An 18,967-nucleotide genomic window follows, 5' to 3' on the forward strand; every position below is an offset into this window, starting at 1 on the left:
TAAACCTTAAAGAATAGCAGAGAAACAAAGATATCATGAAGTAACCAAATTCTACACATGGATTGAGATAATGGTTTCTCTCCAAAACTTCTCCTTCTAGTTCAAGAATCCCACAGCCAACCAAATACTATTTCAAAAAATTGGTTTTAAACAGCCAAAATTTAAAACATTTCATCTTTTCAAATAAAGATGCAGGAATATAGCATGATATGCATGTGTTTGTTTCTTTTATCATCAGGAAACATATATATTAACATACTGCACATTATGTAAACATGCCACTTATGAGAAATATGGTTATCTCAAACTCAAAGAAAAACTAATTTTTGCCAAATTGTCACATTTCACATTTATTTTCTCTATTGCTTAAAGTAAACAGACATGTGTTTGGGACTATCAATTTTAATCTGAAAGCATCTAAACCTTATTTAGATAAAGATTCATGGAGATTGTACTCACTACCTAAATCCATGCTTTTTGATTTTCGCGTTTTAACGAAATCCAATTGACTGGCATCTGAAAATTGCTTTGTGCGTTTTTCTGACATACTCTGGCGTCCAAATCCTTCTCGTTGAAAAGCAAGAACTGGATCAACATCTGGACTCAAAGAGCTGTTGTGAAGAGAAAGATAAACATAAAAATATTTACTATAAATAGAGGACATCCAACTTTAGGAAAGATCATATATGCCTGTGTGTATGAAGGTATGCATATGTGTATTCCTCAGAAATGCTGAAACTAACACAAATATAGTCCATTAAAAAAAATCTGTGGCTGAATAAGAAGTGATGGGAAAATACAAAATTAATCTACATTTAGAGTAATTCTTTCTCCGTGTGAATTCTCTCCTCTATTCCCTTCTGTTTCCTCACTGTTCTCCTATACATCATTATTTCTAAGTGATTATAAAAAATAAAGCTGATGGGGGTGGTGGGGTGGCTCAGGCAGTTAGGCATCCGACTCTTGGTTTCGGCTCAGGTCATGATCTCATGGTCATGAGATCAAGCCCTGCATCGGGCTCTGCGCTCAGCGGGGAGTCTGCTTGTCCTTCTTACTCTGCCCCCCCACCCCTACCCCCCACTCACATGGGCTCTATCTAAAATAAATAAAATAAAATCTTTTTTAAAAAAATAAGGCTGATGTCTTTTAGACATTGGGAGGATTGAATATTTGAGGAAAACTTTCATATATGAATACAAATATTGGCAGCAAACAAGTGACTATATGAATTGCAATCAAATAGAAGTTTGAAAAAAGAAGATGTCTGGTCTTCTTATATATCCTTTATCCTGTGTTTCAGAAAAGAAGAAAAACACCGTTGTGGCATGTAGTTTCATGAGAATATAGTTTCTCAGCAATATTTATTCAACTGAGAAGAAACCAACTCAACACATCTTTATTAGAACCTATTCTGATTAATGTGTTGTGCTGGGGACCAAAGTTAAAAAAATAAAAACAAAAAGATCTCTGTTCTCTGCAAGCTCCTAAGAAAAAATACTACACCAGAAGCACCAAGCTGATGCTGAGGATGCAGAGATGGGGGAATGATCGGTATCAGGGGGAGGCAGGAATAGCACGACTAAGCCTGGATAACATTTGATTTCGGTGACACCAACACAGTAGTTCAAGCAGAGATGATGAAGCCCATGGCAAATCATTGGTAACAGGATATAGCTGGAAGAGTTTTCCAAGTGGACGTGGCAAGGGATGACATAGAATCACTCCTATTTGTAAAAATCTGTGAACACTTTAAAAAGTACTACTAAGTGTTCTGAGCACAGTTCATACAGTAAGAATGGTCGTTCTGTGTTCTGGGCACACTGAGTAAATATATCGCTCTCTTGTATCAGCACCTAGCCACCTTTCCTATCTGGCCAGGTAGGAGAAAATGCCTCCACAGCGAGCTAAACATACTAGAAGGTGAGGGGCTGCTTCCACCACGTCAGCTGAGTTTATGATAGCCTTCCTTATGCTTCTAATGGAAGCAAACTTCTCTACTCCTTATGGCCGTAGACAATTACCATCCATACTGGTAAAGGAGAGTGATCTGGTTTGGATATCAATCAAAAATGTAGCTGCAGTTTACTGTGCATGAAATGATAGCTGGCTCTGAGAGAAGAGCTAAAGCAAAAATTGTAGAAAGAAAGACATCAAGGGAAATGCTTCGCCCTCAGGTTAAGTGACCTGAAATGTGTTGGGCGCACGTGCATTAATATGCTCTATAAACAGAATAGCGGCCTCCCCCGTCTGACAAGGCCAGTAAGAGAACTCAAGAACATAATGTGAAAGCCCTTTATAACTGCAAACCACCATACAAAGTAAGTTATTATCACCCCACAAAGACTGTCTATCTCAAATAATCAACATAATACAAATTATGATAACAGAAATAGGGTCCTTAAAAACCACACAGGGGCACTGCACAATCCTTCCCAATCTTTTCCACCAAGTACAGAGCAGGGCCCCTAGGATGAGACAAGGTAGGTGCCCATGACTCCAAATTTAAGGAAGCACTCACTCTCACGGTCATGCAAGTTCAGGGTGCACACCTGAGAATGACTCCCTCCTTATATTTTGTATCCTGGGCATCCGGCTTGCCTCCCCTTTGTCCTGGTCTCAGTACTGAGAAAAGAGAAGCTGTATCCCACGGGCACTGGGAATTCAGCCCAGAGCAAGAACAACTTTATTTGGTAAAACTCTATGTTATGTCCTAATAAATGTTCTTTTCTCTGTATTCTATATTAAATCTTTTCATTTTTTAATACACCATATTTTTTTCTGTAAAACTTTGAATACATTTTTGAAATCTTCAGGGCCCCTTCACATACTACTATGCTTGCATACCATGTATATATGTATATGTGTATGCACGTATGTATTTATAACTATAACCTATATTATATACATAATTGCATACTGCTTATACCTATTTCTTGAATTTTTTTTGCATTTTTTAAAATTTTATTATGTTATGTTAATCACCATACATTACATCATTAGTTTTTGATGTAGTGTTCCATGATTCATTGTTTGCGTATAACACCCAGTGCTCCATTCAATACGTGCCCTCTTTAATACCCATCACCAGGCTAACCCATCCCCCCACCCCCCTCCCCTCTAGAACCTTCAGTTTGTTTCTCAGAGTCCATAGTCTCTCATGGTTCATCTCCCCCTCCAATTTCCCCCCCATATTTCTTAAATTTATATATGTTTGCATATCATCTTTATGTAGTAGTATTCAGATTCTATTATGCTTACTATATTATGCTTGTAATTTCCACATATACCCCAATTGGAAAAGACAGACCTAGAAATGAAAACTAAAAACCCATTTGATAAGAACTATGACCCAATTATGCAACAGCAAACTCTAAATTATATATTTTCAATAAGAATAATAATAAAAGCTGATCTCTTCAATCATTTTGCTCATGAAATACATTTTTAATAGAAATTATTGATAAGAGCCTTTCCAAAGAAATGCAAATTGTTGGTGCCAATGTTATCTGAAAACCACATATTGGCATATCTTTTACACTAATCTCATATCTTTGGAATTATGTTGCTACTAAGATTAGAACCTGCTGTTTTACCTTGTTTCTCCTTAAAAACATTGCTAATGTTCCCTAAATCAATTAACGGATTGAAAAAAGTATATTCTATTTGTTAACAAAAGTTCAGCCATTTGACATATTTACCTTCCACAACTGTGCAGTGAACTGTGAACATACACAATTTAAAATGTCAAATGAGTTTGTGAGCTAATAAGAGTCTTAAAGTAACTAAATATTCTTAAACCATGACATAATTAATTCTTCCCTATCAACATGCCCATTAAACTAATTTCAGACACAGTAAACAGGACACTAGAATACTTAGCAAGTTCAATTGCAAAACTGACAGCTTATTCTTTAAAGGATGTAACCATACCCTGACCCCCAATGTTATTAAAATTCCAGTTATTAATCCTGTCTTATTGCCCTTTTGTTTTCATAACATTTTCATCAAGGATTAGGGAGATACTGTCAGGCTGGAAAAGCTCACATTTCCTGCTGTGATTCCCAACAGCTGCCTTTCTTATTTGGATAACCCTTCATTCATATTCTTTTCCTTGCTCCACATTCCCCATGGCAAAATCACGCAAGTCCTCCCCATTTTATCAATGCCCTTAGGGAAATTAATGCCACAATCTATTCCTGCTAGCTACTTATTTATTTTCACCAATACAGTGCTTCAGAAGGGCCCAAACAGATCTATTCCCAGGGCCACCTTCACAATCCTCATCACGGTGGAGATTCAAAGGCTTTTGTCCCAAAGTTGAATACTGCCAATATCTAATCCTTACTTTCCCTGTTGTTGCTTTCACTCTGAGACACAAACTGCAGCAGTGAATGGAGTAGCATCTGCGGATTTCAAATGGGATTTTACTTTATATTATAGTTTCCCCTTCTATGTTGAGCCAAAAACCTCATTCACGGATATGCTATTATCATGCAGGCTGGAGTGTAGCTCTTTTTTAAATCCTGTGGTTTCAGTAAGAGAATTTTTTAAAAAAAGAAAGAAAGACAAGACAGAGACAGACTTTTCAAGGATCCAGATTAACAGGTGAGACTATTCCAAGAGATCTGCAGAATTCCCAGGTACACGTGCTGGATGTTTGTGTGGTTTTGTAAGGAGCAGGGGAGGAGGGTTGGGAAGAGGGCGACTTTGCTAAGATCACCACTAAAATGTTAACACAAATCAATGACGGGCCTCCAGACTCCTCTGATCTAATACCAATTTTTGACACAAGTCTGGGTAAGAGTAGAAAAGAGAAATGGGTAGGTGGTGAAGAAACAATGCTGTAACATTTAAATACCATTTTGTTGATGTATTCATGGAACACCCCAGAGAAAGGGCAATAAGAAAATTCTGGTATAATGCTTCACGTGGCTTATGTTAATTATCACTACAACCTCACAAGGTCATCCCTGGGAGGGACTTGCCTTTTGGCTTATGGATGTGCATAATTACAAGGCATGCAAATTAAGGCACACATCCACACTCATGGACCACGCATTGGCTCAATAATATCAAATGCTTTCTTCTGTTTTGGAAGATTCTGGAGAAAGAAACAGCATTAGGCTGCCTCAAAAGTCACAATGTTAGAAGCAAGCGGGAAGCACTTAAAATGGCAGGGTTACAGCACTCTAAAAAAAAAAACAAGCAAACCTTTAAAAAGCCTCCTCCCACTCCCAGAGCATAGCACCTATTAATGTGACCAAAGTCATCTAATTGTTACAAACTTTCAGTCACCTCAGAGATTTGCTTAGAACTGATTTAATAAAAAGAACAATTCATCAAATTAAAACAGATCTAAAATAACCAATAGCGGAACTTCACAAATGAGTAGGTCTTTTTTGGTGAGTGGTAGTTCTGTTGTAGACTTGGCTGAGTTAATAAGTACAACCCTGGACACGCTAAAACAACGGGGCAAGTTTATGGGGTGGAGGGGAATCTTTTATTAAAAGAGTGATAATTAAGAGTATTAAGACCATGAAAACAGAACACGGCCATAAAACAAAACTGATTAACTGTGCTTAATGATAGACCATTTCAGCATAAAGTGAAGGTGATTGCAATTAAGTAATGGTTCCCAAGCCTGGAGTGCGATCTTACCAGTCTGCTGAATCACTGATTGCAGACTTTGTCCATGTGCCAGCATCCGTTGTCACAAAGCCCACATCATCGTGGGAGCTGGAAGATGACTGGTCAGACAGATGTGGAGGGAGCACCGGCAGCCTGTCATCTTCTATAATGACAGTGTCATCTTGGGGCATGTTCACCGTGGGGGACAGCTGGTATTTACCTGGCCGGTGGAAAAAAAAAGGAAGAGAAATTCTAGATATCGATCTAAGGGCTATGCGTATGAATGGCAATACGTTACAACATTAGAAAAAGTCTAAATTTCCAAACATCTGCTCAACCTGGTGGAACAAAATAGAATGAAGGAAATTTATTTTTTCACAAATAAATGGCCAGTGGAGGCCTCGAGTCTGTTCCCTTCTCTGACTCGACGGCTCTGTAGCTCTCAGCACAGTGTTCAATTTCACTGGATTCAGGTTTCCTAAAGCCACAGATGATCTCCTGAACATCTTATAAAGTGAAAATGCTACACAGATTCTAAGTTGTGAAAGTCCTTTGGAAAATTTTACCAGGAAATTTATAGGGAAGCCCTGCAGACTTACATCAATCATTCACCTACTCATTTGCTGGGCATATACCACATAGCAAGGATGTAAGAAAGACTTAAATCTCTGCCCCCAAACAGCTCACACCCTAGAGAAACAGAGAGACATACAAACACTGATAATTGACTGATGGTGTGAAGGACATGCTAAAAAGACTGTGGCCTTCACCTGGGTGGCTGGAGGCAGAGGACACCGGGGATTCTCACCAAAGTTAACCTCATAGTTGGGCTTTGAATGATGAATATGATCTTTTCTGCTAGAAGAAATGATGACATTGGTTTTACACAATGGCAACAACATCATTAAATTCATGATGGAGAAACGCTCCCAGTACATTCAGGTGACACTTCAAAGATGAGTACATGCAGAATCGAGGCCTCATGGGGAGATGGCGGGAGTGATCTTAAAAAGATAGGATCTAACTGCCCAAAGATTTTCAGGCTAAGACAGTGGGGTCTGTACATTTTTATTTATTCAATTCGGATATAATGTTCTTGGTAAGGAAAGACTCACAACTGTCTATACTGATGAGTTTCTTTTGGGGAAATCTGCTCGGGTGCATGGATCAGCATGACAGACGTTTATATTTCTTGGGACAAAATTACGATTTAAGCCCTGAACCCTTAAAGATAAAGCTGGGGTCCAAATGATGCCATCTTCCTCCCGAAAACATCCATACTTCTTCTGGCTTCCTCCTCAAATCTTGTGCCATACTTCTGAGTAAGACCTCACTGGACAAGGCTTTGGTCCAAGTGGATACATCGAGAGAGTCCATACTCACAGAAACACACATCAGGGTATGATGGAGGCCCACTGGTCTGGCTCTCCCAACAGAGCAAGAATTGACAATTTCCCCATCACCTTACAGTGGGATGGGAGAAGTATCATTTTAAGTCCAATATTCAAATCTGGTAAGCCAGCTCTACTGGCTCCAACCCAAATAAAACGGATCGCTGTCCTTTCCCCATACTAGCACCATTTTACACTTTACACAGGGTGCTCTTTCCCTTTATTATAAACCACTTTTTAAAATAGCACCACAGCAACATGTGGAGAGATTTTAACATTTTAACATCAGGCTTAAGATCTAATTTTTAAAATAAACATTCATAAGAATGTGCAAATGATGACTTTTTGTTTTAACATGATTTTGGCAATTATGGGATGGCATATATAGGCTTGAAGGATTTTTAAAATACATATTATTCTAGACACTCAACAAAGGGACAAAAATTAAGTTGATCCGTAACTTTCCAGGACAACCCACAAAAGAAGACATGCTAGACGTTTCAAATGCATTGATTATTTAGCACCAACTACTTTATTATAGAAATACTGTATGTTCACTGAAACATTAACACAGTATTTTATCAAGAAAAACACTCTATTTTGATTTGAAATGCATTCACTTTGACAAACTGTGAAAACTAGCAACTTTTTATAAATGCTCATGATTATAAAGCAAATCAAATTTAACTTAATTGTTTCCCTCTCCTGAATTCAAATTATTTATTTACTACTACTTGAGTTTTAGGACTTCAGTAGAGAAAGACAGAAATCTATCTAAAAAATTACCATTCATAAATAAGGTTGGACATCCTAGCACTCTCACCAAAAGAAATACTTCCTTCTCAAGACATACTTTTTTGCCCAAAAAGCGTACAGAATGACAAAACCAGAGTTATCCCTGACAGCTCACCACTGACAAGGCACGTGTCATAGCATTAAATGCCAAGTCCTCACAAAGGCAAAATTTACTGGAAGGAAAAATTACAATATAATTATAGTGTACTCGCTTTTAAACACAAAAACTAAAACTCTTGGGTTTACACAATATATTCTGAGAGACAGCCTAATAAGCAATATGGAACACTGAATGGTTCTTCATATGACAATCCTTTTTTTATAATATGCTGTGTTGAATAGAAATATTGTACCTTAAGTGATCCAAAATTTTATACATAAATGGTAAGAAATTTTCCTAATAATAAGAAAACAATTTAGCTTTTTCCTCTCACAAATGATTCTAGGGGCTAATATTTCAAAAGATTTGAGAATTCACATTTTTCATCAGCTTCCCAACTTCTTGACATACTCGCCAAGAATTACAGTTTTCGAATCTGGATGCAGGAATATATTGGGAGCAATGGACAACTAAATTATCTCACTCCATGTTCTACCAAACTCCACCTAGACAATACCTCTTAATGATACCTGGTACATCATAAACGTGAAACCTTCCAAGGGTGACCTGAGAAGCCTTTGATCGGTTTTTTGATGGATAAATATTTCTACTTCCTCAACTAGTTAACCGACAAACTACAAACTAAAATTTAAACCAGTCAGTATCTTACAGAAGAGTGAAACAATGAGATACGAAATGATTGTTTACTAAACATTTATTCATTGGTACATTTACATAAAAGGCAATACCATTCATGACACTAGAAACAGATGAAAACTTTTCCAGTGATTTGACTCACAATAAAAATAACATTAATGTTCCATTTCTCAATGTTAAATTTCTAACAAGATAAAAATATGCTGAGCATAATTATTTTTTAAACTCACCACAAATGTATGAATATAAAAACTACTGAGGTTAATCTCTAAAACGAATACACCAGATTTTGGTCTTGCTTTAAACAGAAAATTTCTTCAGATTAAAATTTGGAAAAAAAAAAATTAAGGTTCCATGTTCCCAAATGTCAACTTGTGATGTATTTTAGTGAACGTGTTGGTTAAATTAACCATGCCTATTATTATTTTATGATTATTATAGTTAAGACAGTCCAGCAATTTAGGAGAGATTTTTTTTAAGTCTTTTAACATGAAGAATCCTAGGTAGGCTCTCTAGAGATTTCTTTTTGATGAATATCCAGGATTAAAATCCATGATTAGTGGCAGGTAGACCCATACAGAAGACATCTGGAGAAATCTTGTCTTGGTCACAACTCTGGATGACCCGACCAAAAACTAGGGAGATCGATCCAGGTTGAAGTAATGTGGGACTCATGACTCGGGAAAATACACATCCTAACTGGTCGAGGAACACAGAATGTGGCTTCCGGACTTGTCACTGGAATTTCTCTGGTCCCTAATTTCTCTGAACAGAAGATAATTCAGCTGGAGTAGATGATTTCTAAGACTGTTTTCAGAGATGAGCTTTTTTGATTTTTAGAACACAGTGGCTGCCACAACGGAACAAATTCTGTTGACTGTCTAATGCCTTTTGCTTAAAGATACGGATAAACTGATCTTAATAAAGAATGGACGTCACTAATCTTTACTGTGTGGTCTCAGTATGCCCTAGAGAGGGCTACTTTTAGAAACAAGAAATATCCAAAAACAACATAAAACAAAAAATCACCATGGGATCTTGTGACAATGTTCCTTTATCTGTCAAGTGGGAGAGTGCGGCTAATGACCCCTGACATCCTGCCAAGTCTTACATCTCTTCCTTTTTTGATTTATTTTTTTAGAAGCTTCTCTCCTGAGATATGTTCCCATAGAAATGAGTTAGAAAGCCTCAAAGCTCCTTTTGGTCTAGAGTCTCACATGAGGGTTTTTCTAGGTGAAAATTCATCCTGTTTGCATACAACTAGTCATTTCTTAAAGTAATCAACTGTAATTTCAATACAAAGCTCTATTTGAATCAGAGCAGATCATAAAGTAAATACCATCACCTCCACTAGTGTCTACGTAAGGGTTATTCTAAATATATAGAAGACAATCAGCAACCAAACAAGATCTACCTGAGAGATTTCCATGTACCTAGATACTGTGCAAATCAATAAATACTAGTGCTACTGATTTAGGTTAACAGAAATTCAGTGCTCTACTATCTTATATTTGGTACCCTGTATTTTGTTTTAAGCTAACATCCTTTGCAGAATTTCTAACTTTAAGTGGGAACTGACCTAGCAAACCATTTGTTTCTTAGGGCCACTGATAATGGAATATGGACTGATGAAGACTGAGTTCTCAAATTTGTAAAACTCAAGACAGATCAGGTTAAGCATATGCATTTCTCAGGGTAAAACTATAAAGGATCCCTAGTTTCCAGTAGAATATGTAAAAAACTATGTTAAGAAAATACCCAAATCGTTCAACATTAACTTGGCCTACCAAAAAAGGGTAAAGAGTCTTTCACCCCCAACCCAAAAGGGCATGCACAGTACATCACAAAGCACACAGCTGGGAGGGAAGCTGCTGCCCAGGGGAAAGCATCTGGGCCTTAAAAGTCCATTACATCTCTAGAGGAGGGAAGGGAAAACAACAGTAATGCAAATGGAAGTGGACTAACGAAGCCACAGCTAACAAAATCAGGGTAACAGACTATGAAGAAAATGAAGGAGTCCTCAACCCATTATATACAGCACTTCAAAAGGTCACTAGGTGAATTTTGGGGTTTTTTGGTTTTTTAGTTTTAGTTTTTCAGCCTTCCTCTGAAGCATCAGGGATTGGAGGCAGGACGCAGGTTACAGGAACTGGTGGACCAATGGTCTGATTCAGTATGGCAAGTCCTATGTTCCTATAATAAAGGGGAAATTACAGCATATCACTTTGTATGCACACAGATCCAGGGACACATGCACGCTCTTTCTCTCTCAAGGGGTCTGAATTTTCATTAATGAAAAAAGTATTTAACTAAGTTTTACACCAAAACCAAGAAAGTATGGAAAACGCAACGGCAGTGAAGAGAATGATCATTAAGAAGCAAAGATTAGTGTGGTGATCTCTGTGCACTGTGTGGCATCTGACAGGTGCACAGTGGTTTTAGCATCCTTCCCCTACTTCCATTTATGCCAAGTAGGCAAAAAAGAAAACCATTGACAAAGTAAAACCAGAGGGCTGGCAGGTCTAAGTCCTATGTGCAACAAAATAAGGAATTGAGAATTTAGCAACTTCTCCGAACTAGAAAGCTAGAAGGACCAAAGGAAGACCAGAAAATTCTACTAGTCATGTTTATGTGTTTTTCCTGTCATGCCCAGGAGAGAGTTCTTTGTAGGCAGAGATTGTGTCTCACTCATTTTTGTATCTACAGCAAAAGTGTGTACACAAACGTCTTGTCAATAGTAGGCTTTCCATAAATGTCCACTGGCGAATGAAATAAATTCTTGTTCCAAAGAAGCTTCATAATGGAAACTTGAATTGTATTAAATCTTCATTAAAGGTTTCAAAATGGCGTTAAATTTAGGGTTTTATTTTCGAGCCTTGCGAAACACACCAACAATAAAACTGTTTTATGTCAGGTGCTATTTTAATCGAAACAGCTGCTTATGTTTTAAATTTGAAAACTCTCGCAAGTTAATCCCAAGATGAGCAACTCAGTAAATCCACCCACTCCTGTGGCAAAGCAAGTCTTTATTAACTGGATCTGTTAGGAGAAAGCTGCACTTCTGTCGAGCAAGTGCTAATAACCTCAGTACCCACTGGGGCTGAGCAGACAGTATGGTGCCGAATCCAAACAAAGGATGCAAAACACTAGCTTCCGGACTTTAAAATCAGGGCTTTGAAAAAGTAGAGATGCAACTTAAAAACGGTAACATCCTATTAAATACAAGCCAAATAAATGTGAATATTTCATCTACATACGAACATGTACAGCTGCATCTGTTCCTCTCCCTGTAAAAAAGGTGCTGCCGTGAAAGATACGTGACTTTGAATCCTCCTCATCATAAACCACTAAATTCTGACTTTCCTAAAACATGGCTTCACTTCTACTCTCAAACAAGCTAAATATATCTTGATCGCTGAACATATTTCCATGTGACCCCTTCCTTTTCTCCCCCCCCCAACATGTTATAGGATCTAAAATTCACTTAACAAAATCAATGTATTGATTCAGTCTCTTCACTATTAACACTTCCTGGATGATTGTAATGAACCTGCTCTTTTTCCTCTTGAAAACACGGGCCTCCCTTACATTAATATTACATTAATAACCTCCCAGTGAACCGGGAAAGCATAAAAATAAGATGTGATAAACAGAGTTTTACCTGACTCACCCATTATCCTGCTGAGGGCAGCATTTCTCGTGGGGGATTCATCAAGCCCCTCAATCCCACTGTAGAGGGAATGGGAGATTCTTCGTTCTCGATCATCCAATACCGTTTCAATGGGCAGCTCAGGTCCAGAGGGGCTCCCAGGTGACTTCAGCTACAGAGAAAAGGGGGCAAGGGAAAATCAGTACTGGAGGCCCATTAGCAGCATGGGGGAATTATAACAACTTGCCCAAGGCCTGCATCCAACTGGGTACCAAATGAACTAGAACTTTTCACCCTGTACCAAAATAATTTGTGATGACAGCTCTGCCTAATGACCAACTTTCTCTGCCACTTTACACTGTGCCTCCCATGAAGTTCTGTCAGATTGCAACCATTGGAGGAAAAATATGTATATTAAAAGCTTTTTTTTTAAACTTATTTTGCTGCTTATTTTTTCAATTTGACTGTTAGTATCTGTTGAAGTCAATTTAAGTTATGCTTTAATTCAGAATTCTTTATGAGATGTTGCTCTGCACAAAGTGTGCTTTATCAGAATGGAAGCTGGAACTAAGCTATACTTTTTATATCTATAATAGGTAAATACACCTAACAATTAGCACTCATCTCCATGTGTGGTGGTAGAATTACTACCTACTCTAAAAGATCTTTACTTGTGAGCTCAGGTGTCTCGAACAATTCACTGAGCCTACATTTCTTCTGCTAGAAATTAGTTAAGAAATCATTCTATTCTCTTACTATAATCTTAAATATAAGATAGGGAATACCTGAAAAAAACCACTTTAATAGTACATAAACAATACAGAAGTAGGGACCAAATATTCTAATGAAGCAAAGATGTATATGTCACAAACATATATGATCTAATAAATAAGCAAAGAATATAGGTCAATTTCCATCACCATGAATTAAAACAGTATGTGGCATTCTTTCAAACAGCTGTGCCTCATAAGTCAGATTCTGCACAAAAATAATATGAATAAGGAACCTATGTTCATAAGGCCTTGAAACAAATCTGCTTCAAGGAGGGAACAAAGCACACTTAACAGCAATCCTCCAAACGTGGGCTCTGAGGTTAACCCCATGGACTAGTATCTTATGACGCTCTGGTGCTGGCTTGCTGCCAGAGACAAAGAGGGCTTGGGGGGAGGTGGGGAGGGGGGTGCAGCACAGCACCACCAAGTGAGAGAGAGGACCACACATCCCAAACAGAGGAAACCACAACGGTTGCAGTTCCTTCATCGGAACAAATTATTATTTCTGTTAGACGCTATCATCTGTTTAATATAAATGAGATATTTAATGAAGTTCCAAATTGTAGACTTATCTCTCCCAGTTTGATAAGCACTGGGGAGATTTAATGCATTGAAGGGTCAACACAATTACAATTGGAGGCACGTCAAACTGCAGGAGAATAATAAACTCGCAGCGCTAGTGAAGTAGACTCAATAAGGTTTAAATTGTGAAATGAGGATTTGTTTTATTAGTTTTTTTTTTTTTTAACTGCAGATTACAACTGACAGCTTCACAGAAAAGTAAATTAAATATTCAAGGTCTCTGATGTAAAAAAATAAAAACATTTTCTGAAAGAATACTATGCCTCAATTCCAAAGTACTTTGGGGAGGTAAAAACAAAAACAAACTAAAGCAATACCCTATGCCTTTAAGAACAAGTATGTCTGAAAATTTTAAATGAGCACATACACTGAAGAGACTTGCGATCCAAATTTCTATATGAGACCTGCTTGCTGTACAATTTACTTTATAAGACAAACAACGTATCCTCACATTTGCTTAACAGATACATTTAATTGAACTAGATAACTGAAATTTTCTAGATGATAAAATCCTTACAAAGCTATTCATGAGAAATCCCTAAATAATCTAAAAGGCTATTTTAGAATTTTAGAAAATCAAATAAAAATTCCATTTAAAAAAAGCAATGCAGGCTTTCTAGAGAAAAAAAAAAAAACAGTAAGGTGCCTGTTCAGAAAGAACCTCACAATTGAACATTTTCATGGGAAAGAGTCTACACCTCCTCTACCTCCCTAACCATGTCTAATTTACATCTCAAAAGACAGATTTAAATGAAGACATCAGCAGCCTACTACATAAATATTTAACAGAAGATACAATGCCTTTTAATTTCTTTAAAAAAAAAAAAAAAACTTGATGGGGTACACAGTTTTGTTTTAAATCTTTTGATGATTTTTTTGTTGTCGTGGTAAGAAAAGGAGTTTAGGAAGGAGAAACACACCACGGGGGTACTATGGCGGCACAGGGGAGAGGCAGAGCGAGGGGGTAGAAGAGAGGCCCAGGGTGGTCTGCAACCTAGGCTAGTCCCAGGCCCTGTAAGTCTCCTTACATAAAAACCTTCTTCAAATTAAACTTAATTAGAAGAAGAAACTAAAATAAAAGAACTACAATTTTCACTTTGTGGCTTGTTGTTTAAGGTGCAAAAATGTTCTTCAATCTAACTTATTCAGTCCCAGGTAGGAGTAGTTGTGCTCAGCCCCCTCAGCTCCACCTCTGGAAAAATAGGAAAGCCTTTTCACCTATTAGAGAAAACTTAGCTCTCGGTTGCAGCAAGATAACTCCTATTGGGTAGCAGTGTAAAGGGATACAGTCTTTTCTAAAGTAATACAGAAATGTATATCACAGGTCCAAAAACATCTTATACTCCTTGACCCGGCCATTTATTTCACTTTGTGGTCACTGCCCTCACAAAATAATAAGCTACACAAATAATAAAGATACATGTGAATCAATATTTATCATAACATTATTTACAAAGGTATAAAATTGGGAATTACCCCAATACTGAAAAACAATGTAAATGTAGTCCACACTTAGAAAAGATATTCAAATGATCATATGTTGCTTTTATAATCAGAAAATAACAAATGATATATAACAACAAAAATTGGATATTGTCCAATGAATATGCTTTCCATTATATACTTGGACTACTTTTCTTAGGAAAAGCTAAAATCTTGGCTTCTTTTATAAAACTAATATCTTTTCTGCAGGGTTTAGCAAATTCTCATGTCGTTGTAGGTAAGCATGAGTGGGTCAAATGATGTCTTTCACACAGAGAAATTGTATCCCACCATCTCAACCATAAGCATTGAAAACCTGGCATAGATAAGGCCCTGATCTGGGCAGCAAATTAAAGACTGGGTTCTAGTTACTAAAGGGCACAATCTTATTATTCGACATTTCAGTATTTTTGGGCTTATTCTATTTTATCCCCAATGCCTGGCACAGAGCAGATACTAGGTGAATAAATGGATGAATAAATTAATTTCCGAGTGAATAACTCAGATTTTCCTCAAAATGGTTTGGAGATCTTATACACACTAGGCCACGTGGAAGCAGGCCTAAAACTGAGGGCACAGCACAGTATGTGGCCTAGATTACAATGATATATTGTGGAAAGTACTAACATCCAAAGGACAGGTAAACACAAAACGATGAATAAAAAGACAGGCTTGAGTCTTGGAGAAGAGTGGTCTTAGCTTTAAGGTCCAGTTTCAGGTTCTGTTGTCATGTAGAACCACACTTCATCTCCTTTGCATACCCCACCCCCCCACCGTGGGCTACAGCAAAGATCAGAGAGGTACTGGAACCTCCCCAAGTCATTCTATCTGTAAGTGGCAGACCCAAAATGTAACTGTCTGATGCTAAAACCCATGCTTTTATTGTATGCTACTTCCTAACACAACCAGAATATAAATTGCCTGAACAACACAATCACAGTCAATTAAGGCCCACTCACATTGTGTAAGAGGAATGGGCAACTTGTTTCTAAATTACTTTGCCACTACCTTGGCCTTGCAGCCATTAAGCAAATCATTTGACCTCTCTGCATTTATTTCTTAATACATGAAGTGAAGAGAATCATAAATGATACCTTAGGCCCCTTCCTATTCTAATATAGCTTTCTAATTCTAAGAGGATTAAACCTACAGAGAGAACTCATTTTAAAGTAGTCCCTGCTGACTACATCCTTCAGTATGGGGTCTAAGACAAGGCTCACCTGGTCACATTCTCTACTGGTACTAAGACGATGCTTCATATGAAATAATTTCTAACACAGATACAATTAGATGACCGCAAGCTATGTTAAACCGCAGTAATTTCTACAAACATTAATTTCCTTGGAACATCCACAATCAGCATAATTGTCAAACACAGGTTATTTTCAATCCTCAAGGAACAATGTCAAGTATTTACTCCCGTTTCCCTCTACTACCCTTCAAAGTCCTCAACAAATGTGTCCTTTGTGATGATAACCAACGTTTCTGCCTCTTGCTTTATGTATTCTATCCAATGGAAAAGATTTAAGAAGTTTTTCTCCAATGGGCGTCTGAGTGGCTCAGATGGTTAAGAATCTGCCTTCGGCTCAGGTCATGATCCCAGGGTCCTGGGATCGAGTCCCGCATTGGGCTCTCTGCTCAACAGGGAGCCTGCTTCTCCCTCTGCCTCTGCTTCTCTCTCTCTCTCTCATGAATAAATAAAAATCTTAAAAAAAAAAAAAAAAAAAAAGGAAGAAGAACCTTTTCTCCAAAAAAGTTAATCCATCAATCAGGAGCACAAAACAAGGGGAAGCCATTTCTTTTTTTTTTTTTTTTCTTCTAAAGAAACAATTATTGTTGATGAGAAGTTTTTAAATGTACTTAAGAACATTAAATGTAAGGAAAGCAAAGGAAATCCAGAATCCCTGCCAAAATATTAATTTGGTTACCATGCCTGGTTTGTGCGTGTGTGTGTGTATGTGTGAGTGTGTTTTGTTTTTTTTTAGAACTTCAGTTTCTAATATAACTAAGTTATCTTTTCTTCTAAAAACGCCAGCCTCCCCAGGATTATTTCCCTTGTCATTCCGTTCGTGCTTAGGTGTCAGCTCTGGGTTGGACATCAAGAGATGGAGAGGTAGGGACATGGCAGATGGACAAGGTCCCAGCCATCTCAGAATTTACAGTTCCCACGAAAGAAAACCCGAAAGGAAACATGACAGGGTAATTGCTGCTAGATGAAGGTAAGTACTCCGACTACGGAATACTCTGGTGAGAGAAACTAAAATCTAAAAGCTGTCTTTGTGAGGACAAGGAGCAGAAAGGGCTCATGGGGCAAACTCGGGCGAGAGAGAACCGTGCGCCTGAGAAATTGCAAGCCGTGCCGAGGAGCTCACGCAGGCCGCACGGGGACGCACTGCAGGGGCACAGACGCCGGTTTCTGCATGTCCCGGGGGGCCATGGGATGGAGACTGGCACCTGTCCTGGAGGGGATGGAAACCTCCTGAAGGGAGTGACAGGAGCAATGCGTTCTGTGGAAAAACCTGCCTTCCTGCAGTGTGGAGAACGGACTGCAGCAGCGAGCCCCGTGGGACAATGGGGCCTGAGGTGGGGCGACAGCAGAGGGGCTGGAGAAAAGTGGCTCGAGGAGAGAGAGATTCTGGAGGCAGAGGTTACCGAAACAGGGAAGGCATTTGAAAGGTCCAGAGTTAACCCCGTCTCCAGCTTCTACAACCACGGAGTAGCGGTAGGGGTTGGGGGGGGATGGGGCAAGACCAGGGTTGATGAACTACTCAGGGAGGAACCGATTTTGAAGGAAAAGTATAAAGTCTCGGGCACCTTGTGACTTGGGAGCCTGAGCGACAAACCAGTAAGTGTCTGGACCTAGAACGGAATTCCGAGCTGGAAACGGGGTCGTGCGATTGGTCGTAACACGGGCGGTACCTGAAGATCTCCCAGGGAGCATGCGCGGCGTGGAGGAGCCCGGGGGGAGGAGCCGGCCCGGGGGGAGGAGCCGGCCCGGGGGGAGGAGCCGGCCCGGGGGGAGGAGCCGGCCCGGGGGGAGGAGCCGGCCCGGGGGGAGGAGCCGGCCCGGGGGGAGGAGCCGGCCCGGGGAGAGCAGCGAGAAACACCGACGGTGACAGAGCAGGCGGAAATAAAGGAACCTCAAAGGAGGGAGAAGAGCCAGAGTGAGGTAGCAGAAAAAGGAGGAGAGCAGGTAAGAAGAGATTCAAGATTGGTGGCGTTCCAAGATTCCTGAAAGGCCAACCAAAAGAGACTGAGCAACATCTTCCGGAGAACGCCCCAAATGTGCTGTAGCGTGAAATGCAGGGTAAGGGGACGATACCTACTGTGGAGAGTTGACAAATAGTTTTTGAAAAAAAAAATATATGGCACTTCCTACATACAAGAAAAGGGCATGGAAAGATGTGACAAAGTACAAACTGTTTTCTTTCTGCAAATTTTCATCTCCTCTGGCTTGAAATTAGGTACGCAAACCCTTGATTTAAAGATGAGTTAGTAAAATATAGTTTTGTGATACTGTCCAAGACCAGCCTCTGGCTGACTAATAGACCCACAAGGAGGGAACGCAAGCACATTATTTTGGCTTGAGGTTCATTCAAGACAAGACACCGTATGCTTCTATCAATATTTACTGTAACATAATTTACACATACTCTCTCATAATTCAGGGAGATGTTTTTCCAAAGGTAACATATAAATACAACAGCAGCAAAATCATGTCTCATGCCTTATGGGAAGCCGAACTGAGCTCTTCTGTCTTCATATAATTCTTTAGTTAAACCCTGTCAGTACAAAAGGCTTCTCGGTAGTATTACAAAGAAAGCACAGCACTCGTGATAAGATTTTTTTTTAAATATAATTGTTTTATAAGCCTATACTCTCCTAAGAAATAGTAATAACCAGCAATGCA

The 18,967-nt window shown here is 38.8% G+C and overlaps 1 protein-coding gene across 15 annotated transcripts in view; it reads right to left on the minus strand.

The window, feature by feature from the left end:
• Window positions 1-18,967, minus strand: part of PARD3 (par-3 family cell polarity regulator) — a 643,037-nt gene that overhangs the window by 214,782 nt on the left and 409,288 nt on the right. For 5 of the 15 annotated variants that reach the window (XM_078075365.1, XM_078075364.1, XM_078075362.1 and 2 more), the window contains 3 exons: window positions 12,242-12,392; window positions 5,659-5,848; window positions 550-611 (listed from right to left, as the gene is read on the minus strand). In XM_078075365.1, coding sequence (XP_077931491.1) covers window positions 550-611; window positions 5,659-5,848; window positions 12,242-12,392 — 403 coding nt within the window. Of the gene's footprint in view, window positions 1-459; window positions 612-5,658; window positions 5,849-12,232; window positions 12,393-18,967 lie in introns of all 15 variants that reach the window. The other 10 variants (XM_078075366.1, XM_078075357.1, XM_078075358.1 and 7 more) reach the window with 4 other exon arrangements.

Source organism: Halichoerus grypus, chromosome 6, assembly GCF_964656455.1.
Source record: "Halichoerus grypus chromosome 6, mHalGry1.hap1.1, whole genome shotgun sequence".
Taxonomy (NCBI): domain Eukaryota; kingdom Metazoa; phylum Chordata; class Mammalia; order Carnivora; family Phocidae; genus Halichoerus; species Halichoerus grypus.